Below are 24,256 nucleotides of genomic sequence, written 5' to 3'. Positions count from 1 at the left end.
GCTGTCAGCACTGCTTCTGAGCTGGAGCCTGCTTCAGACACAAGCAGGGGAGGGGTAGAGAGAGAGTGGGAGAGAGAGACAGAGAGGATCTGAAGAGGGCTCTGCGCTGACAGCATCAAGCCCGATGGGGGGCTGGAACTCATAAACTGCGAGATCATGACCCAAGCCAAAGTTGGACGCTCAACTGACTGAGCCACCCAGGTGCTCCTCTAGTTCTTTTTCTTAGAGAAAGTAGGAGAAAAGGAGTTATGAATTTCTTATTACCTTGGCAGCCTGGTGATACTGTTCCAAGGCCTGGTCCACAGTCACCTGGATGGAATCTTGCACTACACTGTGGCTCTCCGTGAGGATGGCACTGAGATGAACGGTGAGCAAAGTATGGGCTCCTAAGGGGAGTGAGAATGGCCACTTTAAGACTGATGTTCATGTGCTGTGAGTCAGGGTGGGCATGAGAAAGAGGCTCTTAGAAGAAGAGGCCACTTCTGCCTATCTGCAAATAATTACTTTTTTAGTCCCCCACTGCCCCCCAAAAATCCCAGCAACTTACAAACCCACCCAGTTCTACTTACAAATGAAAGAAAGCTTCAAAAATTAATGTGAAGCTTGACATTATTTTTGAAGAAACAAGTGAGGGTTCCTATTTGATTAATATTAGAAACAGAAATATATACCACATCACTACAGACAATGATACTTGTGACTCTGAAAGAACAGGAGAGTGAGGAAGAGGAAAGCCTCCTGGAAAGTTGTATTTACCCTACTCATCTCCTGTTTGAGCATCACTGCCGTGGTGAGCCACTGCTACTGTCAGGGTCTTAATCCTCTCAGATATGCTGTGGTATAGAAAAAGTACTTTATTTCTGATAAAGTAACCACAGGCACCACTGCATAGCAGAATAGCTAACAGGTAAGAGTGACAGGCAAAATATGTCATCCAGCAGTAGGCTCGCATTGATGACTCAGAGGCAACAGACACAGGAAGACAAATTCACTTCACACCTGAGGAAACCTTTCCTTTTCAGTGTTTTTCTACTCTACCCTGAAAAGTCTATTCAAAGGTACTATGGTGAAGCAGCCAACGGCTGGCTGGCTTTTCTCAGGGCTGCATTAAAAATGCAAACCAGAAAGTACATTTTCTACCACAAGGCACAAGGATGCCTTCCCAGAAAGGAATGTAGTATGTGATCTGCTCAAAAAGGGTCCAAAATTGGAGTCAGGAGAACATAGATTCTAGAGCGAATTCTACCACTAACTAATGGTGACCAAGTCACTTGACTGTTCTCACTTCAAAACTAAAATTGGCTTTATAACACCCGCTCTCACAGGCATGTTGTGCAGATAAACTAGGATAATATATACGAAGTGTTCTAAAATGTACATTGCAATATTCAAAGGGAAAATATTGCTATTGCTATGATGATATCATATGGACTATTGTTTTCTATAGTTTGGTCCTAAGAATAGCCTCAAGAAATCAGTTAGACCCCTTTGAAAGCAGACATTTAATTAAAAAGCTACAAGTTTGTTCTCCTAAAACTGCTGATACCACCAGATGCCGTTAACGCTGTAGCAAAATAATGAGTTAATCATAGAAAAGTTACCATGACAAGGTGGGCAGGAGGCCAGTTAAGTGATTTTTTTTAAGACACATGGAAACAGACTGTAGTTCTGCACAATCTGTTTCCTAAAAGTAGCTCTACAGAAAGCTTTCAAGGATATGAAAAAGAATAAGGCAGAAAGAAGATAAAATTACTATATCTCTATCCATATATCTGCATCTACCTACCTTCACAGTACATCTTTTTTCAAAGGCTAGTCCTAAACCACCAGATATGTAAGGAAATTTAAAAAGATACTATGTTTACTAATGCAGTGATGAATTTCTATTTATTTCAGTATTGTCACTACCTGAGATGCTGCAGGCCTTCAGAGTCAAGATAAGCAGAGATGTATAAACTATCACAGTACTTACTACAAGAATGATAGAAAACACTGGTTTTAAGGAATCTGAGTTCTTCAGGTATGGGAGGATTCAGGAATAATAGGATTCAGAACATGGTATCAGACTACAACATCCTAGGGAAGACTGAATGTGGTACTCCCTCTAGAAGACCTCAAAAAAATCAGGGGGGCACCTGGGTGGCTCAGTCAGTTGAGCGTCTGATTTCAGCTCACGTCATGATCTCGTGGTTTGTGAGTTCAAGCCCCACATCAAACTCGCTGCTGTCAGCCCACCAGCACAGAGCCTGCTTCTGATCCTCTGTCCCCTTCTCTCTGCCCCTCCTCTACTTGCACTCTCCCAAACACACACACACACACGGAAAAAAAAAACCAAAACAACCTCACTAGAAGATAGTAGATCTTAAGTCTTCAGAGGGTCTTGAGACTTGAAAGGGCCTTTTAGCCCCTAGTCTACCAATCTCATGTTAAATATACAAAAAGAGAGGATCAGATGATTTATGAGACTTGCTTCTGAAAAACCACTGAGGAATTTGGTGGCAGAAGTAAAGTCAGAACCAGCTCTCTAGGGGTGCCTGGGTGACTCAGTTGGTTAAAGCATCTGACTCTTGATTTTGGCTCAGGTCATGATCTCACAGTTTGTGAGTTTGAGCCCCACATCAGGCTCTGCACTGACAGCATGGAGCCTGCTTGGGATTCTCTCTCTCCCTCTCTCTTGGCCCCTCCCCTGCTCGCTCACTCACTCTCTCAAAAACTAAATGAACTACAACAACACCAGCTCTCTTGATTCTACCTGAAGTCCTTTCCCCTATACTAAGCTCTTCTCTTATCAGCCTCTGTCCATATGAGTGTGAGCCAGGTAACAACCCTACGCAACCTCATTCTGTCTTCACTGTTGGAAGCCTCATTAGTTTGGGTCTCTTCTATGCTCCCATTCCAGGGCCTTAATGAACAGAACACCAGGGGCATCAGACAAAAACAGCTCCTCAAATAAAGAGTTGCAAGGCAGAGCCCAGGAAGATAGTGCTTCTCTCCTCAACAATATATAGATAGTGGAGAAAGACAGGAGATGCATGGAGGGCAGGCAGCAGGAAGAATCCCACAACTGACAATAGTTTGTTCAAAAAATAGTTGGCACCAGTCAGCATGAGCTCTTCTGATCTGGGGATATAAATTGTGTCATTTCTCTCATGACTCAGTGGGAGCAGGGCCACACCAAACAAGCACTGGAATGGCTCAGAGTAGAGTCCCAAGAAAAACCACTGGCTCACAGAGAAAGAATACAGAAACATACTGGGAGCACCAAAAGGGAGGCTTATGAACCTTTCCCCACATATTTATAAGCTCCACTTCTTGCTACTTCCCTCAAAGTTTAGAAGGGCATTGAGAAACACGTAAATTTATCCCTCAGGGTTTATTGGATTAAAACACATAAGCTAACTCCTGCTCATATTCAGTGTTTTTCAAACTTTACTAAATTTAAAAATTACCTGAGAATATTTTTAAGAATGCAGATTCTTGAGCCATTCCATATTTTTATATTATAACAAAACAATGAATTGATTCTTGGCTCAGGAAGAAACACATTTTCAAATACTCCAGGTGATTCTGATGCATGTTTCATGGACCACCAAACAGAAACTTTCTGGTAACAGATTATCATCAATTTGTCAGATACTAAAGGCTCCCCCTTGTATGCCTGAAAGAGGACAATTTCTCCCTTCCCAGAGGTCTATGTGACAATGACATAAAGCTATTCATACCAATATGCTTCCCACACCTTATGTTGTAGTTGAGATACTGTGTCAAGGCCAAGCAAGGCCGGTAACATTTCTTGATTCCACCTGGAAAGGCAATAATGTGGTGGACAGTTCTCAGGCCTAAGCTTTAAAAACATACTGGTATCAGAGCACTGCCTCAGTCCAAGGAAATCATAATCCCTAGGGGTAAAGTTTGGGCATTTTTAGAAGCTCCCCAGGTAATATATCATGGAGCTAAGGTTGAGAACCACTCATCTAAGGTAATAGCCTCTTTTTAAAGAGCATTATAGAAAGTATCTGTTGATTTCTGAACATTCTGGGAATGTCATCATTTAAGTGAGGTTTCATTTTAAGATACAGATCTTTTCTACACAACATATAATTTGTTTAACCTGTTTAAGATTTTTTATTAAAATTCATTATTCTACAGAAATATATGTAATTATATATATAATTCAGATAAAGTCTCCCTTTCTTTACTCTCTTAACATTTAATCACACCCATACTGGCAGCCCCTATACCTACTCCAGAGTTCTGTTCGCTGGACCGGAAATCCGCTGTGGAAATCCACAAAGAGAAAAAGCAGCAGAGTCTGTCCCTGGGAGTCCATATTCTGAGATTGATCCCCCTCACTGGATTCCACCTGATAACTCACATCTGGAAGCACCAAATCTAGAGGACAAGATATTATACAGTATTCTAAGATAAGTAAGGCCCTCAGAATGCTAAGTGAATAAAGAACCTATACCTCAAACAAAGAATGATCTAAGATCTAAAATCAAACACTCCCTTTTCCTCCTGAACCTGTTTCTCTATCCACATGATGGAAGCAAATATAGTGACTCATAGAAGGAACATCAAAATAACAACTGAGTGTGCAAAATGTAAACCAAGCAGCACGCTGTAGAATTTATTGGGAAACACTAATACGATACATTTATTCATTCTTTATACAACTTTCTAAGGTAGGTATCACTAGTAAGAGTCAGACGTCAGAGTCAAACCCGAGTAATGATAACAATTAATTTGTATTAAGTGTTTACTACACGCTTTGTATTGTGTTGAATTCTTCACATGAACTATCTAAATATTTAGACTTCACAACAACACTAAGACATAGGACCTATTCTTACGCCATTTTACAGATAAGAAGTACAAATAGGTTAAATACATTGCCCACCATGAGACAGCAAGTGGTGGATCTGTTTTAGACTGACTCCAAAATCTGTGTTCTGAACCACATCACTATATTATACTTATACTCCCAAGTAATCTGATGCCCTACCGTCACTTTCTAGCACCTGGATCCTTTAAAACACAATCATGATAGTCCTAAATTCCATCCAGATCCATTCAGAGAAATACCTCCGTGTATTTCCACATCCTGGTTCTGTCCCTTAGAGTAATGATGGAGGAAGATGAGGAGATATTTTCTACATTATTCATCTCCAAAGTTAACTGAGCAAGTTCAGGCATCAAGAATTGGAAAAAAAAAAAACAAAACCAAACTAACAAAGCATGAAAATAAAAATGAAAGACAAAAGGAGATATGGAGAGCCCGAGAGATTGAAAAATTGTAATGGCATGACACCCCCCAGTTAAGATCGAGCATTCTTTCTTCACAAAACCATTCATCTCCAGAGACCCTGTCCAAGGACAGGCTTCTTTCATCCCACCCTCTGGAATAACTACCTATTCAAGAAAAAAAAAAAAAACCCTTACTCTGAAGCTTACTTCCTAGAGAAGACTCTGTCATTCCCCTAGAAATACTCTGTTCCAGGAGGCTCCAGTCTCCTCATGCCATTACAGCTCTAGAATACCTATTCCCCACTGGCTACCTTCCTCAGGATCCAGGTGACCAGACTACCTTCTAAATTTCAAAGAATTCTAGCTAATAACAGTCAAGTTCAACATTGTAAAGCTCCTAGATATCAGCTCATGTTTGCATATTCCTACTTCCCAGTTTTATTTTTTGATCCAGTTATTAGGTGTCCAACTCAGTGTAATTCATCCAAAGCTAATGTGGTCAGGCTCTGCATAAATCTTACAGCTAGTTTCTTAGTTGATTACTATATAGTTTGTGCTCCTGCCTTGCATTTATATGGTAATATTTTCTAAGTAATTTTATGTGCATTTTCTCATTTCATTAGGAAACATTTCTCTTCCACAATAGTTCAAAGATGTTATTAATCTTTTACTATCCTTTCTAAAACAGATTAAGGTACAAGAGAAACCCTCTGAACAAGTCCTTAGAAGATGAAGGCTCAATGACTACCTCAAGAGGACCAGGAAGAGAGGAGCCAGTAGAGGAAGTGAGAGAAAAACCAGCATTAACATGTAATGCCAAAACAGGCTCTAATGGAGCTTTGCCTGTTGACCTGTTGTTTGCTGCACTTCACGTGGATTCTCAGCCAGACCCCTAACAGCACCACCCAACCTAAGCCATCAGATCACTGGGTCCTATTTTTTATGTACACCTGCTATTTATATTTACTTGCATTTATGTAATATTCCCCAGGTTTCTTTATCCCTGTGCAAAGAGAGGGAGATATACCTCTATCCAAACTGAGATCCAAATTGGGCACCAGACACAAGTGGTATTTCTTCCAGTCAATGAAGAAAGAGGTATCTTCGAAGACAGTAGTAGTTGGCTGCTTCTGACTTGGCAATATCAGAGGCAGGCCTGACGGTCCATATAGAAATATGTATAGTCGCTAAAGAAAACTGCCAAATTTTAGGGTTTTTTAAAAATGACAATATATTCATTTGCATAAAACAAACATAATACTGACCTGGTTCACACTCTCAGAAATAAACTATGGTGCTAGCTAATTATATATTAAGCCTTTTCACATTGAATACAGGTGTGAGGCACCACAGACAGATCCACTAGAATCCCTAGAAATTTATTCTGAGTTCAGTAAGTGTGTGCTACAGGTATAGTATTGGACAATTAGTTTATTTCTTCATCTTGCTCATTCCATCATACGTTTGAGTGGTACTACAGGCTAAACACTATACTAAGTTCAGAGGACACAAAGATGAATATTTAATTTTATTAAGATTTATTAATATTAATAATAAAATTTATTAATAATTTATTATTTATTTCTAATACATAAAATTAATATTAATTTATTAATATTTATTAAGATTTAATACCTACCTTCAAGTTATCATATTTATAGTACTGGAAATACACATAAAAAACAGTAAACTGTAATACAGTGTGATACATGCTACAAATATATACAAAGATATATCTTTCAGTAAGTACTTGAGTATATTCAGATTAAGAAGGAAACTCCTTACCTTCTCTAACCCTATTCTCTAACCAAGACAAAGGGGACAAGCCCCTGAAATGGTTTCCTTCTCTTTTTTTTTAATGTTTATTTATTTTTGAGACAGAGAGTGAGCAGGGGAGGAGCAGAGAGAGAGGGAGACACAGAATGAGAAGCAGGCTCCAGGCTCTGTGCTGTCAGCACAGAGCCCGGCGTGGGGCTCAAACTCACAGACTGTGAGATCATGACCTGAACCGAAGTTGGACGCCTAACCTACTGAGACACCCAGGTTCCCCGGCTTTCTTCTCTTGATTTTACTGCCACTCTCACTCTTTTAAACCCAAGGTTTCTCCACCTAAGCACTATTGGCACTTTGGGCCAGATAATTCTTTGTTGTAGGGGCTGTCCTGTGCACTGTAGGATGTTTAGCAGTATCCCTGGCCTCTACCCACTAGATGCCAGTGGCACCCTCCCCCCGAGTCATGACAGTCAAAAATGTCTCCAGACATTCCCAAATGTCCTCTGAGGGCAAAATTACCCAGTTAAGAACTAATACTTAACACTTTTTGTTCCCTGAACCAAGGCTGAAGAAACCAGGAATATATTTTCCTTAATCTTTTTTGTTTTCATCCTCTTGTGAAAAGGGTAAACACGAGGCAATAAGTATGAAGATCAAAATCCTCACCCAGTAGGCACTGGGGCATTATGAAAAGTCACAGCAGAACAAAGTGAGACAGTGCCCATAAATGAAGTCTCTATCCCAAATCCAAGAAGACATTAAAACGGGAGCTAAGGCCAACACATCCACTGTTCAGAGCCAGGCTAGCTTTGAGGTGCTACAAACTCAGCGAGTGGAGTGTCTGAAGAGTCAAAGTGTGTGACTTTTGATGGGTTTTTTAAACTATTTACGTTTAATATAAATACTGCTATGGTTGGGTTTTAAGTCTACAATCTTGTTATGTGTTTGGCATTTTCTCCTTACATTGTTTCCTTTTTTTTTTCTTTTTCCTCTTTTCTATTTTTGGATTCTACTTTGGACTGGTGTTTTTTATAATTCCATTTTATCACTTAAAAAATTTTTTTAGTGTTTATTTAATTTTGAAGGAGAGACAGAGTGTAACGGGGGAGAGGCAGACAGAGAGGGAGACACAGAATCTGAAGCAGGCTCCAGGCTCTGAGCAGTCAGCACAGAGCCTGACACGGGGCTTGAACCCAGGAGCCGTGAGACCATGACCCGAACCGAAGTCGGATGCTTAACTGAGCCACCCAGGCACCACCCACTTTTTTTGATTTATTAGTTATAATTCTTTGTTGAAGCAACTTAGGAATTGCTTTAGGCTTTATAGTATACAACTTTATCACGGTCTACCTTTTAAGTGATATTATAACAGTTGCACATACATATAGTATAAGAATCTGGGAATAATATACTTCCATTTCTCCTCTCTTGGCCTTTGTGCTATTCTCACACATTTTACTTCCACATATAATATACTCTGATGGCATTTTTTGCTTTCAAAAGTCAATTATCTTATTTATTAAAAACTTTTTTTAATGTTTGTTTATTTTGAGAGAGAGTATGTGTGCATGCATGTGCAAATGGGGAAGGGGCAGAGAGAGGGAGAGAATCCCAAGTAGGCTCTGTGCTATCAGCGCAGACAGAGCCTGACGTGGGACTCCATGTCACAAATCATGAGATCGTGACCTGAACCGATATCAAGAGTCAGATGCTTAACGGACCGGGCCACCCAGGCACCCCATAAAAAGTCAATTATCTTTTAAAGAGATTTTTTAAATGGGGAAAAAATCTTTTATATCTATCCAGATAGTTATGATTTCCAGGGCTCTTCTTTATTTGTGTAGACCCAGAATTCCATCTGATAGCATTTTTCTTCTGACTGAAGCATTTCCTTTCACATTTCTTATAATATAGATTGCTGGTGAAGTCTTTTGAATGTCTGATAAATTCTTTATTTTGCCTCCATTTTTGAAATATATTTTCTCTTGGTATAGAATCCAGATTAAGGGATTTTTTCCCCTTTATTATTTTAAAAATGTTGCTTCAGGGGCGCCTGGGTGGCGCAGTCAGTTGAGCGTCCGACTTCAGCCAGGTCACGATCTCGCGGTCAGGAGTTCGAGCCCCGCGTCAGGCTCTGGGCTGATGACTCAGAGCCTGGAGCCTATTTCCGATTCTGTGTCTCTCTCTCTCTCTGCCCCTCCCCCGTTCATGCTCTGTCTCTCTCTGTCCCAAAAATAAATAAACGTTGAAAAAAAAAATTTAAAAATGTTGCTTCACTTTCTTGTAGCTTACAGTTCCCAATGAGAAATCTGCAGTAATTTGCATCTTTGTTTCTCAGTATGTAAACGTGTCTTTCTACCTCTAGTCGCTTTTAAGATTCTTTATCACTGATTTTAATCAATGATTATGGTGTATCTTGGTATGATTTGATTCATGTTTCTTATGTTCCAAGTTTGCTGATCTTGGCTCTGCAGGTTCATACTTTTCATCAAATTTGGAAATTTGGGGGGGCATTATTTCCTCAAATATTTTATCTGCCCTCCCTCCCTGCCAGAATTGAATTACATGTCCCTGAATTAGGTCACCTGAAGTTATCCCACAGTTCACAGAAACTTTATTCATTTTTTTTAGTCCCTTGTTTCATTTTAGTTTCTATTGCTATGTATTCAAGTTCACTTATCTATTTCTCTGCAATGTGTAAATCTGTCACTAATCTCATCTAGTGTATCTTGACCCTAAAAATTTTAATTTCTATCTCTAGACGTTCAATTTAGGTTTTCACATCTTTTGTGTCTTTAGTTAATATGTTCAATTTTTTCCCTTTCACTTCCTGAATATATGGGATACAGTTATACCTTTTTTTTTTAAAGTTTATTTCTTTTTGAGAGAGAGAGAGAGAGATGGAGTGTGGGAGGGGCAGAGAGAGAGAGAAAATATCCCAAGCAGGCTCCACACTGATAGTGCAGAGCCTGATGTGGCTTGAACTCACGAACTATGAGATCATGACCTGAGCTGAAACCGAGAGTCGGATGTTTAACTGACTGAGCCACCCAGGTACCCCCAGTTATACCTGTCTTAATGTCCTTGTTTACTAATCCTATTACCTATGCCGTTTCTGGGCAGTTCTGATTTTTTTTCATTATGGGTCCTATTTTCCTGCTTGTTTGCATACCAAGTAATTTTTTATTGGATGCCCAGCATTGTGAAGTTTACCTCACTGAATGCAGGATACTTTTGTATTCCTGTAAATATTCTTGTACTTTTTTTCTGGGACACTATAAAGTTACTTGGGAACAGTTTGAGCCTTTTGGGTCTTACTCTTAAGCTTTGTTAGGTGGGACTAGGGAAGCCTATAGGCTAAAGCTAACTTCTCCACTATATTCAAGCAAATCCTTCTTAGGACTCTACCTGATGCTTTATGTTTTCCATCCTGCCTGGCAGGAACAAAAACTATTTCCAGCTCTGTGTGCACTCCAGGGATTCTCCTCTATCCGGAGCTCTCTCTGTGTATTTTATCTCCTCTTTGGCACTCTTTTCTATAAGTTCTAGCTTCCCTGGACCTCCCTAACTCTGAACTTCGTCTTCTCAACTCAGATCCACCAGACTCTAGTTGGGTATAACCTCCTGGTGAACTTCTCTAGGTAGTACGGTGGTGCAATACAGGGTTTATTTGTTTCTCCTTTCTCTAGAACCACTGTCCTATACTCTCTGTTGTTTAATATAATTTTTTAAATTGTTCAAGGTAGGAGGTTGGATCCAGTCCCTGTTATTTGTTCATGGCTGGAAGTGGAATTTCTGAAATTCTCTGACAGAATCTCATGGCCTTTGATAGTTTCTTTGCTTTCTGGCTCAACAAGATACCCATGCTCATCTTGTACATTTCTACTTTAGGCCTGGAATCAGCCATTCCTCCTTTTTAGTGAGCAATGACATTTAGAGAACACATTCTGGATACTAGGACTGCTCATTGCTCCTCAGTTTGTTTTTTGTTTTTAGCAGATAGAGCTAAAAAATCTATAATTTAAAAAGTCAGAAAAGTTGGGCATACACACTGATATTTTCAATTCCACTTTAAGATTACTTTCAGGGGCACCTGGGTGGCTCAGTTGGTTAAGCATCTGACTCTTGGTTTTGGCTCAGGTCATGATTTCATGTTTCATGAGTTCAAGCCCTGCGCTGGCCTCTGCACTGACATCATGGAGACTGCTTGGGATTCTCTCTCTCTCTTTGCCTCTCCTCTGCTCATGCTTTCTCTCAAAATAAATAAATGAACATTTTTTTAAAAAAAGATTACTTTCAAAAATTTTCTTATTTCAAAATAAAAATATTCTATTCCTTTGAATTTATACTCCCACATCTGCTATATTATGCTAAAAATTTTGGTTCTTAACCATTTAATATAATTACTTGTTTTATAACAAGTATGCATGCAAGAATTTCAGTATGGTAATACCAATGTTATTAACAAGAATCAAGACCACTAACTGAATTTCAAGAGCACTTTTCAGTTCATTTCATCCTTAGAGTATATACCAAGAATGTATGTCAAAACACTATGTTCTTAAAGTCAGTTGAATTAATTCTTCTTACTATATGAATTATGACCTTTATATGGGTAGGTTATCTTTTAAAAAAAATTTTTTTTAATGTTTATTTGTGAGAGAGAGAGAGAGAGAGACAAACAGAGTGTGAGCAGGGGAGGGGCAGAGAGAGAGGGAGACACAGAATCTGAAGCAGGCTCCAGGCTCTGAGCTGTCAGCACAGAGCCCAACACGGGGCTCGAGCTCACAAACCATGAGATCATGACCTGAGCCGAAGTCAGATGCTTAACAGACTGAGCCACCCAGGCTCCCCGGTTATCTTTTTTTTTTAAAGTTTATTTATTTTGAGAAAGAGAGCACATGCGTGCACATGGGGGAGGGACAGAGAGAGAGAGAGAGAGAGAGAGAGAGAGAGAGAGAGAGAGAGAATCCCAAGCAGGCTCTGCACTGTCAGTGCAGAACCCAATGCTGGGCTCGAACTCATGAACTGCAAGATCATGACCTGAGGCAAAACCAAGAGTTGGATGCTTAACCAATGGAGCCACCCAGATGCCCCAACATTATCTTTTATCTTGAGAAATATTTTTACTGGGTATGGAATTCTAGGTTGGTAGTTTTTAAATTTCCAGACATTAACACTATTATACTACTACCTCATGTTGGTATAAGGAAGTCAGCTGTCAATTTGTTTCTCTTTTGAAGAAAATCCATCTTCCTTAGCTGATTTTTTCCTTGTTTTTGATTTCCTAGAGGTATGCATATCTTTTTGTTTATCCTGCTTGATTGCTGAGCTCTTAAACTGTTTTAGTTGCTTAGCCATTGATTCTTCAACGACTGTTTTTGCCCCATTTTCTCCCTTCTCCTTTGGGACATGAATTAAATGTACATTAAATGTTCTGTTTCCTCTCACTGTTAACCTCTCTTCTGTATTTTCTATCCTTTGGTCTTTCTTTGCTTTATTTTACTAGTTTTTGCTATCCTTATCTTTTACTTCACAAATTCACTTATGCTGTGTCTAATCTGTTAAATCTGCCTATTTAACTTCAATGTTGGTTATTGTATTTTTTGGTTCTACAGTTTCTGTTTGGTTGTTTTAAAAATTATGTCACATTTTATAGTTTTCAGTTCCCTGGCAAAATTTTTAAGCTTGGCCTTCAAGTTCATAAATATAATAAGCATAATTCTTTATCTTTAAAAATCAGTATCTGATGTTACCAATATCTGAAGTCCCAGTGGGTACTCCTGTTGCTTTTGTTTTTGCTAGCTCTTATTCATGTTGCCTAGTCCACTCTTTTACGTGTGGTTTGTGTGTGTGTATGTGTGTGTGTGTGTGTGTCAGAGAGAGAGAGACAGAGATGGAGAGAGAGAGAGAGAAATGTACACATGAGCTGGACATTTTGAGAAAGTATTTGTTAAAATATTTGAAGCACAGATGTGGTGATCTTCCTCTAGAAAATAATCTTTGTTTGCTTCTAAAAGACATCTGGGAGAATTAGATATCTAGAATCATCTTAATCCAATTTTAAAGTTTAAGATTTTCTAGGCTTCCCAGATGACCCAAAAAATATATGCAGTTCATGTGAAGGATGGTTTATTTCAGGTTCATCTTACTCCTTAAAGTGTAACCTTTTAGTTATCTCTGCCCAAAACAAGAGGTGTTTTTAACAGCACCCCCCAGCTCAGTAAGCCCTAAACTCTTTGGCCTTCTTGACCTACATTGATTCAGAAGTGCATCTTAGCCTCTCAGCTGCTTGCTATAATTTGCAAATGACCTCACAGCAAAAGCAACCCCCAATGTTGAGCTCAGGCTTTCTGTAATTCCTGTCTCTACTGTGACCGCCCAGAAATTCCTCCCTATTTACTAGCTCTTAGAATCTTTTATGTCTTAATATTTCATCCAACATTTGTCTTCAATGGGAGGGTTGGTCTAAATTACCTAGTTTGCCATTTTCAGAAACTGAAATCCTATCAGAGTTTTCTTTATCTTCACTAAAACATCACCTCCCTAGAGTCTTCGCTTACTATAATATTTAAAATAACTCCCCTGTCATTATCTCTTTACCTGCTTTATTTTATCTTTAACTGTACTTATCACTACTGACATCTATTTATTAAAATGTCCTATTAAATGTAAACTTCAAGAGGATAGAAAAATTTGCCTTTTTCCCTCTGGAGAATGGGATGAGGAGGAGGAGAAACTTTTTTATTTTACTTTATACTCTTCTATATGCCCTAGATATTAAGAAAAAGCATGTTTTAAAATCCAAAAGTCCATGCATAGTCTTTATCACCATCCTGCTCCTTCCTCCTCCCTAAAGATATTTTCAGCTGACATTTATCATACCATGACCTTGGCCTTCTTCTGGTCTTATTCTTTATACTCTACTAGAACTTCATTTTTACTTGTACAGCTTCAATTATATAACAATAACACCTAACATTTATTGAACACTTTTATGTGTCAGGCAATATGCTGGGAGGTTCATATAGATTATTATATATAATTAATACTAAAACAAACTAACCCCAAAACAACAACAACAACAACAAAACCTTTGCAAGGGAAAACAAATAAATCTATGAAGTGTTATTATCCCCATTTATTTTTAAATTTAATTTTTTAACATTTATTTATGAGAGAGAGAGAGAGGCAGAGCATGAGCAGAGGAGGGGCAGAGAGAGAGGGAGATACAGAATCCAAAGCAGGCTCTAGGCTCTGAGCTGTCAGCCCAGAGCCCAATGCGGGGCTCAAACCCACAAACCATGAGATCATGACCTGAGCTGAAGTTGGATGCTTAACTGTCTAGGCCATCCAGGTGCCCCTATTTTTTTTTTTTTTTAATTTTAGAGAAAGAGCATGCATGAGCGAGGGAGAAGGGCAGAGGGAGAGAAAGAACCTTAAGCAGGCTCCACACTCCACATGGAGCGCAACGCAGGGCTGGATCCCATGACCTGGAATAATGATCTGAGCTGAAATCACAAGTTTGCTGCTCAATCAACTGAGCCACCCAGGTGCCCCTATTATCTCCATTTTAAAGCGGAGGAAATAAAGCCTTAGGCTGGTTGAGTAAACTACATGAAGTCACAGCCAATTAGTGGTGAATCTAGTATTTACACTCTTGTTCCATGCTCTAACCACAGCACTATACTTTACTTTCCGATGGAGAAAATGCTAAGGCTCTAAAATTTATCTCTAAATTGGCCACTTCCAAATTCCAGACCAAAATTTCTATATAGCTATACTTGCCATTTTCAAGGGATGTCCTACAGGAACTACAAACTTAGCATGTTTAAAGCTAAGCTAATCTTTACCTTCCAAATCTGCTACTTATGATTTGTATCTTATTGATAGTATCATTATTCTGTCAGCCATCTATTGAAATGGTTTTTTTTGGCAGGGGGAGAAATGGCGCAAGTGAACAAGGGACAAACAGAGAGAGAATCCCAGGGCGGCAAGGGGGGCGGCAGGCGTGAGACAGAGAGAGAAGCAGGGCTCACCCGAAGTGGGGCTCGTGTTTACCCAGGGCTCAAGCTCACCTGACATGGGGCTCGACCTAACGAACCATGAGATCATGACCTGAGCCAAAGTCAGATGCTTAACGACTGAGCCACCCAGGGGCCCTATGCAAATGTTTTTAAACAGCTGAGATTTAAACATATCACACAGCACACAACTTACCCACTTAAAGTGTATAAATGGGTTATAGTATATTCAAAGAGTTGTGCAACCATCACCACCATCAATTTTAGGACATTTTTACCATCCTCCCCCCACCAAATCCCTATCTATCTACTTCCTGTCTCTATAGATTTGCCTATTCTGGATATAGAAATATTAACATCAATTTTGGCCATTCCCTGCCCCTAATCTCTCCCTACTCCCACAATGAATTGCTTGCCTCATTATACTGATTCCTTCAAGTGATAAGTCTCTCTTTTCCATGCTCATCACATTTTTAATTCAGGCGAGCATTATCCCTTGCCCAGTTCACTTATTCACTTAGTCATTACTGACTTATCTCTCCTACCCATCCTGTACAATGCTGCTTGAGATGCCTAAAACATTCAATGGTTTCCCGCTATACAGAGAATGAAGTTCACAATCCTAAGTGTGATACAAAAGAGCCACCATGTCCACCATTTTCCAGCCTCATCTCTCCTGTTTGCACCATTCCATGCTTCAGTCATATTGGATTATATGAAAAGAATGTGGCACATATGTCACATTTTATAGTTTTCAGTATTTTGGGAAAATTTCTCAAGACTGGATTTCACACTGGATTTTTGTTTTTATACAAATTATACTGGCTTCTAGATACAGAGTTTATATGCCAAAGGCTTTTCTAGAATTGGGATATAAAAATTCATTTTTCAAAACAAAGTTGAAAATTTTGATGGAGTTTATCATCAAAAGGATATGGAAACTGAAGAAACTCTATTCAGCTGGTTGGAAAAGACCTTTGGGCAGGGACACAGAGCAGCAGCTGGAGTGAGTATCAGTTCTCCCAACGAGCCCATGCAAGCCACGTCATCGGGGATGAAAAGCATTACTGGATGTCCTAGCACAGGATGGATTCGACTGCAGAGTAATTGAGCTGCACCAAATTTTGGTCTACTGTCAAAAAACAGGTAAGATAAATTTAGATTTTTTCTTTCTTAAGAAATTATTTTATTTTTATTTTTTTCCTTTTCTTTTTTTTTTTTTTTTAAAGTAGGCTCTATGATGGCATGCTTGGCTGGCTCAGTGGAACATGTGGCTCTTGATCCCAGGGTTGTGAGTTTGAGCCCCACACTGGGTGTAGAGGTTACTTAAAATAAAATCTTTAAAAATAAATAAAATAGGCTCCACACCCAACATGGGGGGCTTGACCTCAGGACCCCAAGGTTAAGAGTCACATGCTCTACTGGCAGAGCCAGCCAGGTGCCCCTTAAGAAATTATTTTCGGGGCATTCAAAAGTCTTTGGATATCTCTAGCATATACATAATCATATAATCTACCATATTAGTTTTACTGGAATAAGTAACTTGTGTCTCACTCAGGGAATCACAAGCAATAGAAAGAGCAGACAAACTGGAATTTCAGGAATGATATCATGGCTACTGTTTCTGCTGCCACTATGCAGTTTAAAATTTTTTTTAATGTTTATTTATTTTTGAGGGAGAGAGAGTGAGTGGGTGATGGGGGGAGAGAGGGAGACACAGAATCTGAAGCAGGCTCCAGGCTGTCAGCACAGAACCTGACACAGGGCTTGAACCCACAAACCATATCATGACCTGAGCCAAAGTCAGACGTTTAACCAATTGAGCCCCCCAGGCATCCCTGCCACTATGCAGTTTTATATTCACTAATGTATATTTCCTCCACTGAAATTAGTCTACAGTTCTGAGCAGAAGTTTCCAAGATCAAAGATTAGCATGGTGAGGGTAGGGGTGAAGGGGTCCCTGAATCACAACAGCCTAAAACTAGCCCTGTGATACTTAGATCTGCTCTCACACATGCTACACCTTCCCCTGAAGGAGTCCGAGGTTACTGTTTGATAGGAGTAATGAGAAAAAATTAGGGCATCTTTCTCTCCTAAAAGAATCTAGTGAAATTTGATACTTGCTTACTTTCTAACAGCTTTTCTTTTTTAAATAGGAAGAAATATTAATGAGCATTTTTCCTGTTCTTTAAACTGATGAGGTCATCTAGGAATATATGTCCACAAACACTGGTTCAGAGGCTTAAACTTTTTCAGTAAATTTCTGATAATGAGCTGTCTAACTTTAAGGATTGTATGATAGTAAAGGACTACTAAAGATAGATACAGAGTGGGGACTTTATTTACTGCACATATTAAAGAATAAAAAAATTCTAATCTGAAGTGTACTTTTGGCTAAGAGTAAAAAAACAGACTAAAAAGCCATAAACAGTGTCTTCAAACCTTAAGATCCTATGACTACCAGTGCTGATTCAGGGCATACAAATGGAGTCGAAACTACTGAATAAAGAATAAATTACTTGGACTAAATCATAAATTGTTTTTTTTTCTTGCTATATGCATGTTCACTTTGGATTCTCTTAGGAAGGCAAGGCAGAGGAATAAATTCCATTTATTTGCCATCTTCTCCATGGATTTTTTTTGTAGTCTGGAGGTGGAGGTAGAGATGATTTCCAAACCTTTGAAAAATGCCGATGCACAAAAAATAATATATAAAGAATTCCTTTGTGTTCATAGTATCTTTCTAGCCAAGAGTTCAAGGAACCTTCTCAAGTCCTTCCTCTCTTCTCATATGTAAATAAGATTGAAATTTGTTGTTTCATTTATAGAAAAAATAAGACATGGAAAGGAGAAGGGACATGTTCTCAGGTCAATTAGAATATATTCAAGGAGCCAGAAATAATGAGAGTTTTCAATACAAATAGATTAAAAGTTTTACTTCCACTTTTCTTACAGAGAAGCTAATGCCTGGCACTAAGAAATGACAAATGAGGCTATGTTCAATTTCTACCCACACTCATACTCATAACAGGAGAGTAAAACATGGAGAGGGACAACAATGCTTTTATCCTTCACCTCACATAATGTTGATAGTTTATAACAAGAGCAATTCCATTCGACAGGTTCAAAGTGGGTTCGTTCTTTGTCCTGGAAAGCAAAGAAAAGCTAAGCCATAGTTTACAGATTCTAAAACCAATCTTTACCTGATACAAATTTTGGCCCATGACCACCACCACCCACAGAGATTACTGGAATCCAACAGCCAACTAACCAAAGGGAAATGGAAATTTTTAAGATCACCCACTCTGGTGAGAGGGAAAGACACGAAAAGATATAGATGAATCTACTTACTCATTAAAAGTTAATATAGAATAAGAAAATGTGGGAGTCTCAGAAAATTAGTTTCAAGGTAACTTTGGGTCAAGAAGTCAAACTGTGAAGCTACTAGAAATAGGGCAATAATGACTGAGAAAAACTATAAAACCATGGCATAACTTTAAGCCATTGATTTAAGGACTTACCCAAAGATTTCCAAGGAAAGGATTCCATTCACCTTTACACTGAAATTAAATCTAATCTGCAAAGTAAATGGGGTATGAGATTTAACATGAACAAGGATGGAGATTAAAAAACTTCCATACTTAATTCCCAAAGGTGTAGATATTCTTTACATCACCTTGTTTTCACTTGCACTTTCCCTAAACAACTAACACAATTAACATTTACCTGTGCTCAAATTCTGCATCTAAATTTATATTGAGTCCTACACTTCAATTCCAAGTGGTCACAGATTATCAGAATATCCTAACTTTTGTTCTCTGCTGTTCTCCCAGTTATATCTTCTCCCCCTTAAAAGAACTATTGATTTTTCTCTCCATTTTTTCCATGGTTTTCATATATAGAACATTCCATGCTTTTTTCTTTGTGTTTTCTTCCCTTCCCCCCATCTGACTTTTATGTCCTCCAATTCACTTCACTGTTCTAATTATTTCCTACTTTTGATTTACATTTTCCTTCCTATGTAATAGGAGACTCTAGAGCTAGACTGCCTGACTTCAAATCCTGGCTCTGCAAGTTATTTAACCTCTATACCACAGTTTCTTCAGCTGTAAAATGGGAATGATGATGATAAAACCTACTTCACAAGGGCTGTTGCATTAGGTGAGTGAATAAGTGTATGGAAAGGACTCAGAAGTAACTGGCATATAATATGCACTGAACCCTGCCAAAGACATAAAAAGTTGACTCTAGCAAGAGAAAAAAGGGAGAAGTTATATACCATACTTAACAGTGTACATCCCTATAAACATATCTAACTGCATGTAATAATAAAAATTATAGCTCTCCAAAGTTCGAAGTACTTTGTCAGAATTTCCTGATTTGCTCTTATAGTCACTTTGGAAAAGGAGGAAATAATCAGCAAGGTTTATTATCCAGAAAAATGAAGCACAGAGGAGGCAAAAAAGTATCTAAACTGATACAATAAAATAATATGGAAGTAAAAACAACAACCCAAAGAAAGCTCTATATTCAAGGGCTGTCAACTATATCACATGACCAACACCAACACTGTGTTAGGGGCACAGAAATCAAATCAATTCAATATTAAAGTTGTAATCATTGTCATTAAAAGAAAAGAGGACCAAGCATATCCTTCCACGTCCTACAGAGTAGAGGTCTCTTGAAAACATGTGATTTAAAAGAATCATTACTATGCAAAAGAACAGCTTACCTTAGGGTGTACCATGATGATTCTGCGTAAAAAGTTCTTTATCACCAAACTATCTGTCATCAAAGTTCTGGGCTTTTCATCAACCTGTAACAATCCAACAAAAACTTCTACCACATATACACAAACCCAGGAGCACAAATGAATTAAACTGTGATATTTCTTCCTATAAAGGTAACTCTCACCTTAGAAAGCTTCTCAGACATCCAAGGGGATGGTCTAAGAATTGGATACAAAAGGGAATCTAACAGCCATCATTCCTTGGGTTAAACTATTTCATGGAACTTTAGGAGACATGTGAACAAAGGTCATAGTAAAACCCACAATCTCAAAACCACTTTTTGTAACAAATTTAAAAGTATCAGACCAGAGCTAAGAAGCGTTAACTCTTTCTTAGCTCTGCCATCCTGATGTGAGAGTCAATCTCTATTAAGAAAGGAGTGAAATTAACAGACAGTAAAAGGAACCTACTTTTCATCATCAATCCATTTATCTAAACTTTATTTTTTAGGAAAAGCCATAAAGCAAAAATCTCACAAGTCAGAAGACCTGTGTTCTAGTACTAGCTCTATAAAAATTACATACGTAACCATGAAAAAAAATCACTTAATTGCTTTGGACTTCATTTACTAATCTTCAAAACAGGGATAAAAGTTACCCATTCTCCCTCACAGAACTGTTTTAAGGACCAAATAATAATCTGAAAGTATATATTATACATGGCAACAATAGTAGATATCACTTGTTGAATGCCTACTATATAGCAAGCATCAAGCATTTTGCAGGTGCTGTACCTACATTACCTCACAACAAACCTGGAGGCAGGTACTATCTTCTCTGTAGGTTTTTTTTAAATGAGGTTCAGAGAAGTTAAGCAACTTGCCTAAGGTTACTCAGCGGTTCAGTGACAGAGCCAGAATTTGACCTTAAGTCTGTCTAACACTAACTGTCCATGCTCTTTCAAGCATACCCAGATACCTCCCTATAAATACAATAAAATTTACAATTTAATGAGGATTTTCTCTATTCCAGGAATGGAGCAAAAGTACCACTTGTATTAACTACTTCATTTACCCCTCACAAAAGCCCTATTACGTACACATAACCCACATTCTGTGGATAAAAAAAATGAGTCTCAAAGAGGTCAAACAACTTTCTTAAGGTTACCTGATCTGGATTCAAAGCTTTAGTATTAACCACTATCCTATAATGGCTCATTGTATTTAATACAGTGTCCCTAAAACTAAAGTTATAAAGAGTCTTCTACAAAATGGAGAAGTTGAGGAAAATGAGAAGAAGAAATAGAGTAAAAAAATATCAGTAAGTTATCGGTGGCTCAGAGAATACAGAGCCATGTAGTAGGTACATATTAAGAAAAAAATGGTCCGAGATCTCAAAATATCATAACACAATGAGGAAGAAACAGAAAGAATAAATTATTGTAATACTTTTTGTAAGCACACTGAAAATGAGATCAAGAATTGTGCAATGGGTGGGGAAATTAGATTATTACAGAATCATTAGCAAAAATTATCAGAAAAATGGATGGGAATTATTAGAAAATTCTGGATACAGATCTAAGATTACTCATACCCAAAAACAGTGGTAATTAAATTATAACTGCAGCATACACATCACAGTCACATCCTTCATTTAAAAATTTTTATCATAAAATGTTCAAATAGTAGAAAAGCAATGATCTCTTCGAAGCATTTTCTGTAATTAGCACTTCCAAAACAACTTCTTGGAACAATTTCAAACTTCTGTAGCCTTTGTTATTATAGGGTACATCATAGAAAGGGCTAATTATATCTAGCAGTAAAGCAACCAAGTAAGTGTAAATTCCTTCAGCAGCTACCAGAAAGGGGCTACAATTAATAAGGATGAGAGGTACCATTTACTGAACACCTGCTACATGCCAAACAGTTTGTACGCAAGTAGGAAATTTCCCCATTTTATTTATGAAAATAATGAGACTAAATAAGCTGTTTGATTTGTCCAAGGTCACACATGTCTAGTTAAGAACTGGGATTCAAACCTAGATATGACTTGTTTCAAAGTCCATGTTCCACTATGCAATGCTGTCTCTCCAAGAAAGTTCATTTTCGGTGCATATAGCTTCCTGAATCAGATATTATGTTATCTATCATTACTTTTATGGACCCTGATAGGCAACACTTATGCAAACTACTGAATTATCCACTCAAAATACTCAATGAAGCTTATTATATACTTGGGCCTACGGAGGAAATAAAACAATCTCTAAATTTGAAGAGTTCAGTTAGTAGAAGGGAAAGACAAATAACTTATATGACAATGTGAAAGTTTTATGATTTAGATATATAAGAGATGCTAAAGAAATGCACAAGAAAGACTGGCACCTAATTCAGATTGAGAAGATAAAGTGACCTAATGTCCTATCAGCAGAGGATAGTTAACATAAAGCAAATGCCTCCTTTTAAGATCTACTCATAAATTATTGAGAGAAACAGAGAGAGAGAATATATGTATATGTGTATGTCTACAAAGTCTTTTACAGCCTTTTACAGTTGGGTGTTAGGAACGCAGTACCCCAGCCTAACATATCTATAGAAGCAGTGAATTTACTTAAGTGTGTTAGGAAAAAACAGATGCTGCAAGCCCTGGGCAGCAGAAACCACTACTGAATCATATGTTCAGCCTTCACCTTTAAATACAAATCTAATTATATCACAGAATATCAGAGCTGTTTTATATTTTCAAACTGAACTTATGTAGTCATGGGCCCTATATGACTGTCTAGAAGAAAGTCAGTCAGTGCCTCTGTTTCTTCCTGTCTCTAGTTAGAGAAATAGAGATAGATAAATATAAGTATGAAGATGTTTATATGTACATATGTTTATCTCTACCAATTTTATCATTTTTAATATTACGGCAAAAATAAATATAAAAATGGATAAAGCTTTCAAGAAGATCTTGTAAAATCAAATTGTTTTTGGAAGTACATGTTATCCAGCCTAATGGACTCCAAGATGCAAGACACAAGACTGACTCTGAGCTTATGCATCTCTCCTAAATGAAGCTCTCTTCGTATTTCCTGGGATTAGCTTTCCTCACATGCCCAAAGCAGTGGATCATTTATTATAGCTTTTTCACAGATGTCTCCATTCACTAGCCTCTGCTCTGAACCTTGCTATCTAACCCTTCTCCCCATTTGAGGTATATATAATTAGCTTGTTCACAATCTTCCCTTCTCACTTCCTTTATTCAAGTATCTTTTAAATAGCTGCATAGTACCAGAGACAAGAGATGTAATAGAACCAATGCTTTCAGGGAATCCTTGTTCCTCTGAGGTCATACTACTCTTCCCCACTCTTCATGGATCACCAGCTGACTGCAGGCACTGAGATCAGTTTCCCTCAGCACTTTAAGACATACCATCATATGGGTTGACTTCCACATCCAAGTAGATGGCCTGTCTAAGCAACAATTTAGACATAATTTCCTGACCTCTTCAACTCCCAACGACCTTGACCTCCATGCATTTCCAGCCACCTATTTCCATGGCCATAATTTGGAATGGTACCATTCTAAAAACCTGAAACTGAAATGCCTCACTCTTATGTGAAAAGGTGCACACTAGGATGTTAACAGTGGCTACCTTGATTATGTCAAATTATCTGTGTTCTAGATTCTCTCTCTGATTTTCCTGAGGGAAACACTGCTTTTGCAATAAGGAAAAAAAATAAGACAAACTTTATCAATCTGAAGACAAATCCCTATTCTTTCAAGTCTCTGAACTCCTTATATCAGATAATCTGTTTTCAGTCTCATCAAGAGATGAGAACTGGGCACTTCCCATTAGGTTAGATATCCTTCCTATATATATATCCTACCTCTATCATAATACATTTACAGTGTATTATAATTATTTGTTTGCTTGTTTATCTTTTCCTTTAGATTTCAGGTTCCTTGGAATCAAGTAACATGTCTTGGGTCACTGTACCTTCAACATCTAGCAAAGTGAGGCCGGCTTGAACAAACACAGGTTTCTCAATGAGTGAATAAATATTCAAACAGACCTGATTAATATGAGTACAAGACTTTGGTTCAAATTCTAATCCTGTCGCTTAACTTTCATATGACCCTTGAAAGTCAATCTAATTCTCTGAATCTCAGTTTTCTTGTATCTGTAAATTGGGTGATAATCTCTGTTCTTCACAGAGTTGTTGGGAGGCTTAAATAATATACATAAATGTTACGTGTAAGAATTATTGTTTGTTTAGACTGGCTAAAACACATGATCTCCTTTACTAGAACTGATTTCCTTGGTTCACTGAAATCAGCTTTTTTATTGCTACTTAATGTTAATAGTTTCAGAGCTGACTAACCATTAATTGCTCCAGATTGTTTACTCATCATTCTCCTAAAGAAGATAAGGCACGGCCAGGGATATCTATTGTCGCAATACTGCACCCCTTTCCTTCGAGAAGGAGCATATAAT

General features: G+C 38.1%; 1 protein-coding gene across 12 annotated transcripts in view; it reads right to left on the bottom strand.

Annotated features, from left to right (window-relative positions):
- CD1H11orf80 (chromosome D1 C11orf80 homolog) overlaps positions 1–24,256 on the bottom strand; it is a 112,792-nt gene that overhangs the window by 18,848 nt on the left and 69,688 nt on the right. For 11 of the 12 annotated variants that reach the window (XM_023240092.2, XM_019812721.3, XM_019812725.3 and 8 more), the window contains 7 exons: positions 19,777–19,860; positions 18,566–18,621; positions 18,120–18,191; positions 15,981–16,176; positions 6,275–6,425; positions 4,246–4,392; positions 265–386 (listed from right to left, as the gene is read on the bottom strand). In XM_023240092.2, coding sequence (XP_023095860.2) covers positions 265–386; positions 4,246–4,392; positions 6,275–6,425; positions 15,981–16,176; positions 18,120–18,191; positions 18,566–18,621; positions 19,777–19,860 — 828 coding nt within the window. The remainder of the gene's footprint in view (positions 1–264; positions 387–4,245; positions 4,393–6,274; positions 6,426–15,980; positions 16,177–18,119; positions 18,192–18,565; positions 18,622–19,776; positions 19,861–24,256) is intronic. The other variant, XM_011287045.4, reaches the window with a different exon arrangement.

Source organism: Felis catus, chromosome D1, assembly GCF_018350175.1.
Source record: "Felis catus isolate Fca126 chromosome D1, F.catus_Fca126_mat1.0, whole genome shotgun sequence".
NCBI classification, from domain to species: Eukaryota; Metazoa; Chordata; class Mammalia; order Carnivora; family Felidae; genus Felis; species Felis catus.
This window is presented reverse-complemented; position numbering and strand designations above follow the sequence as displayed.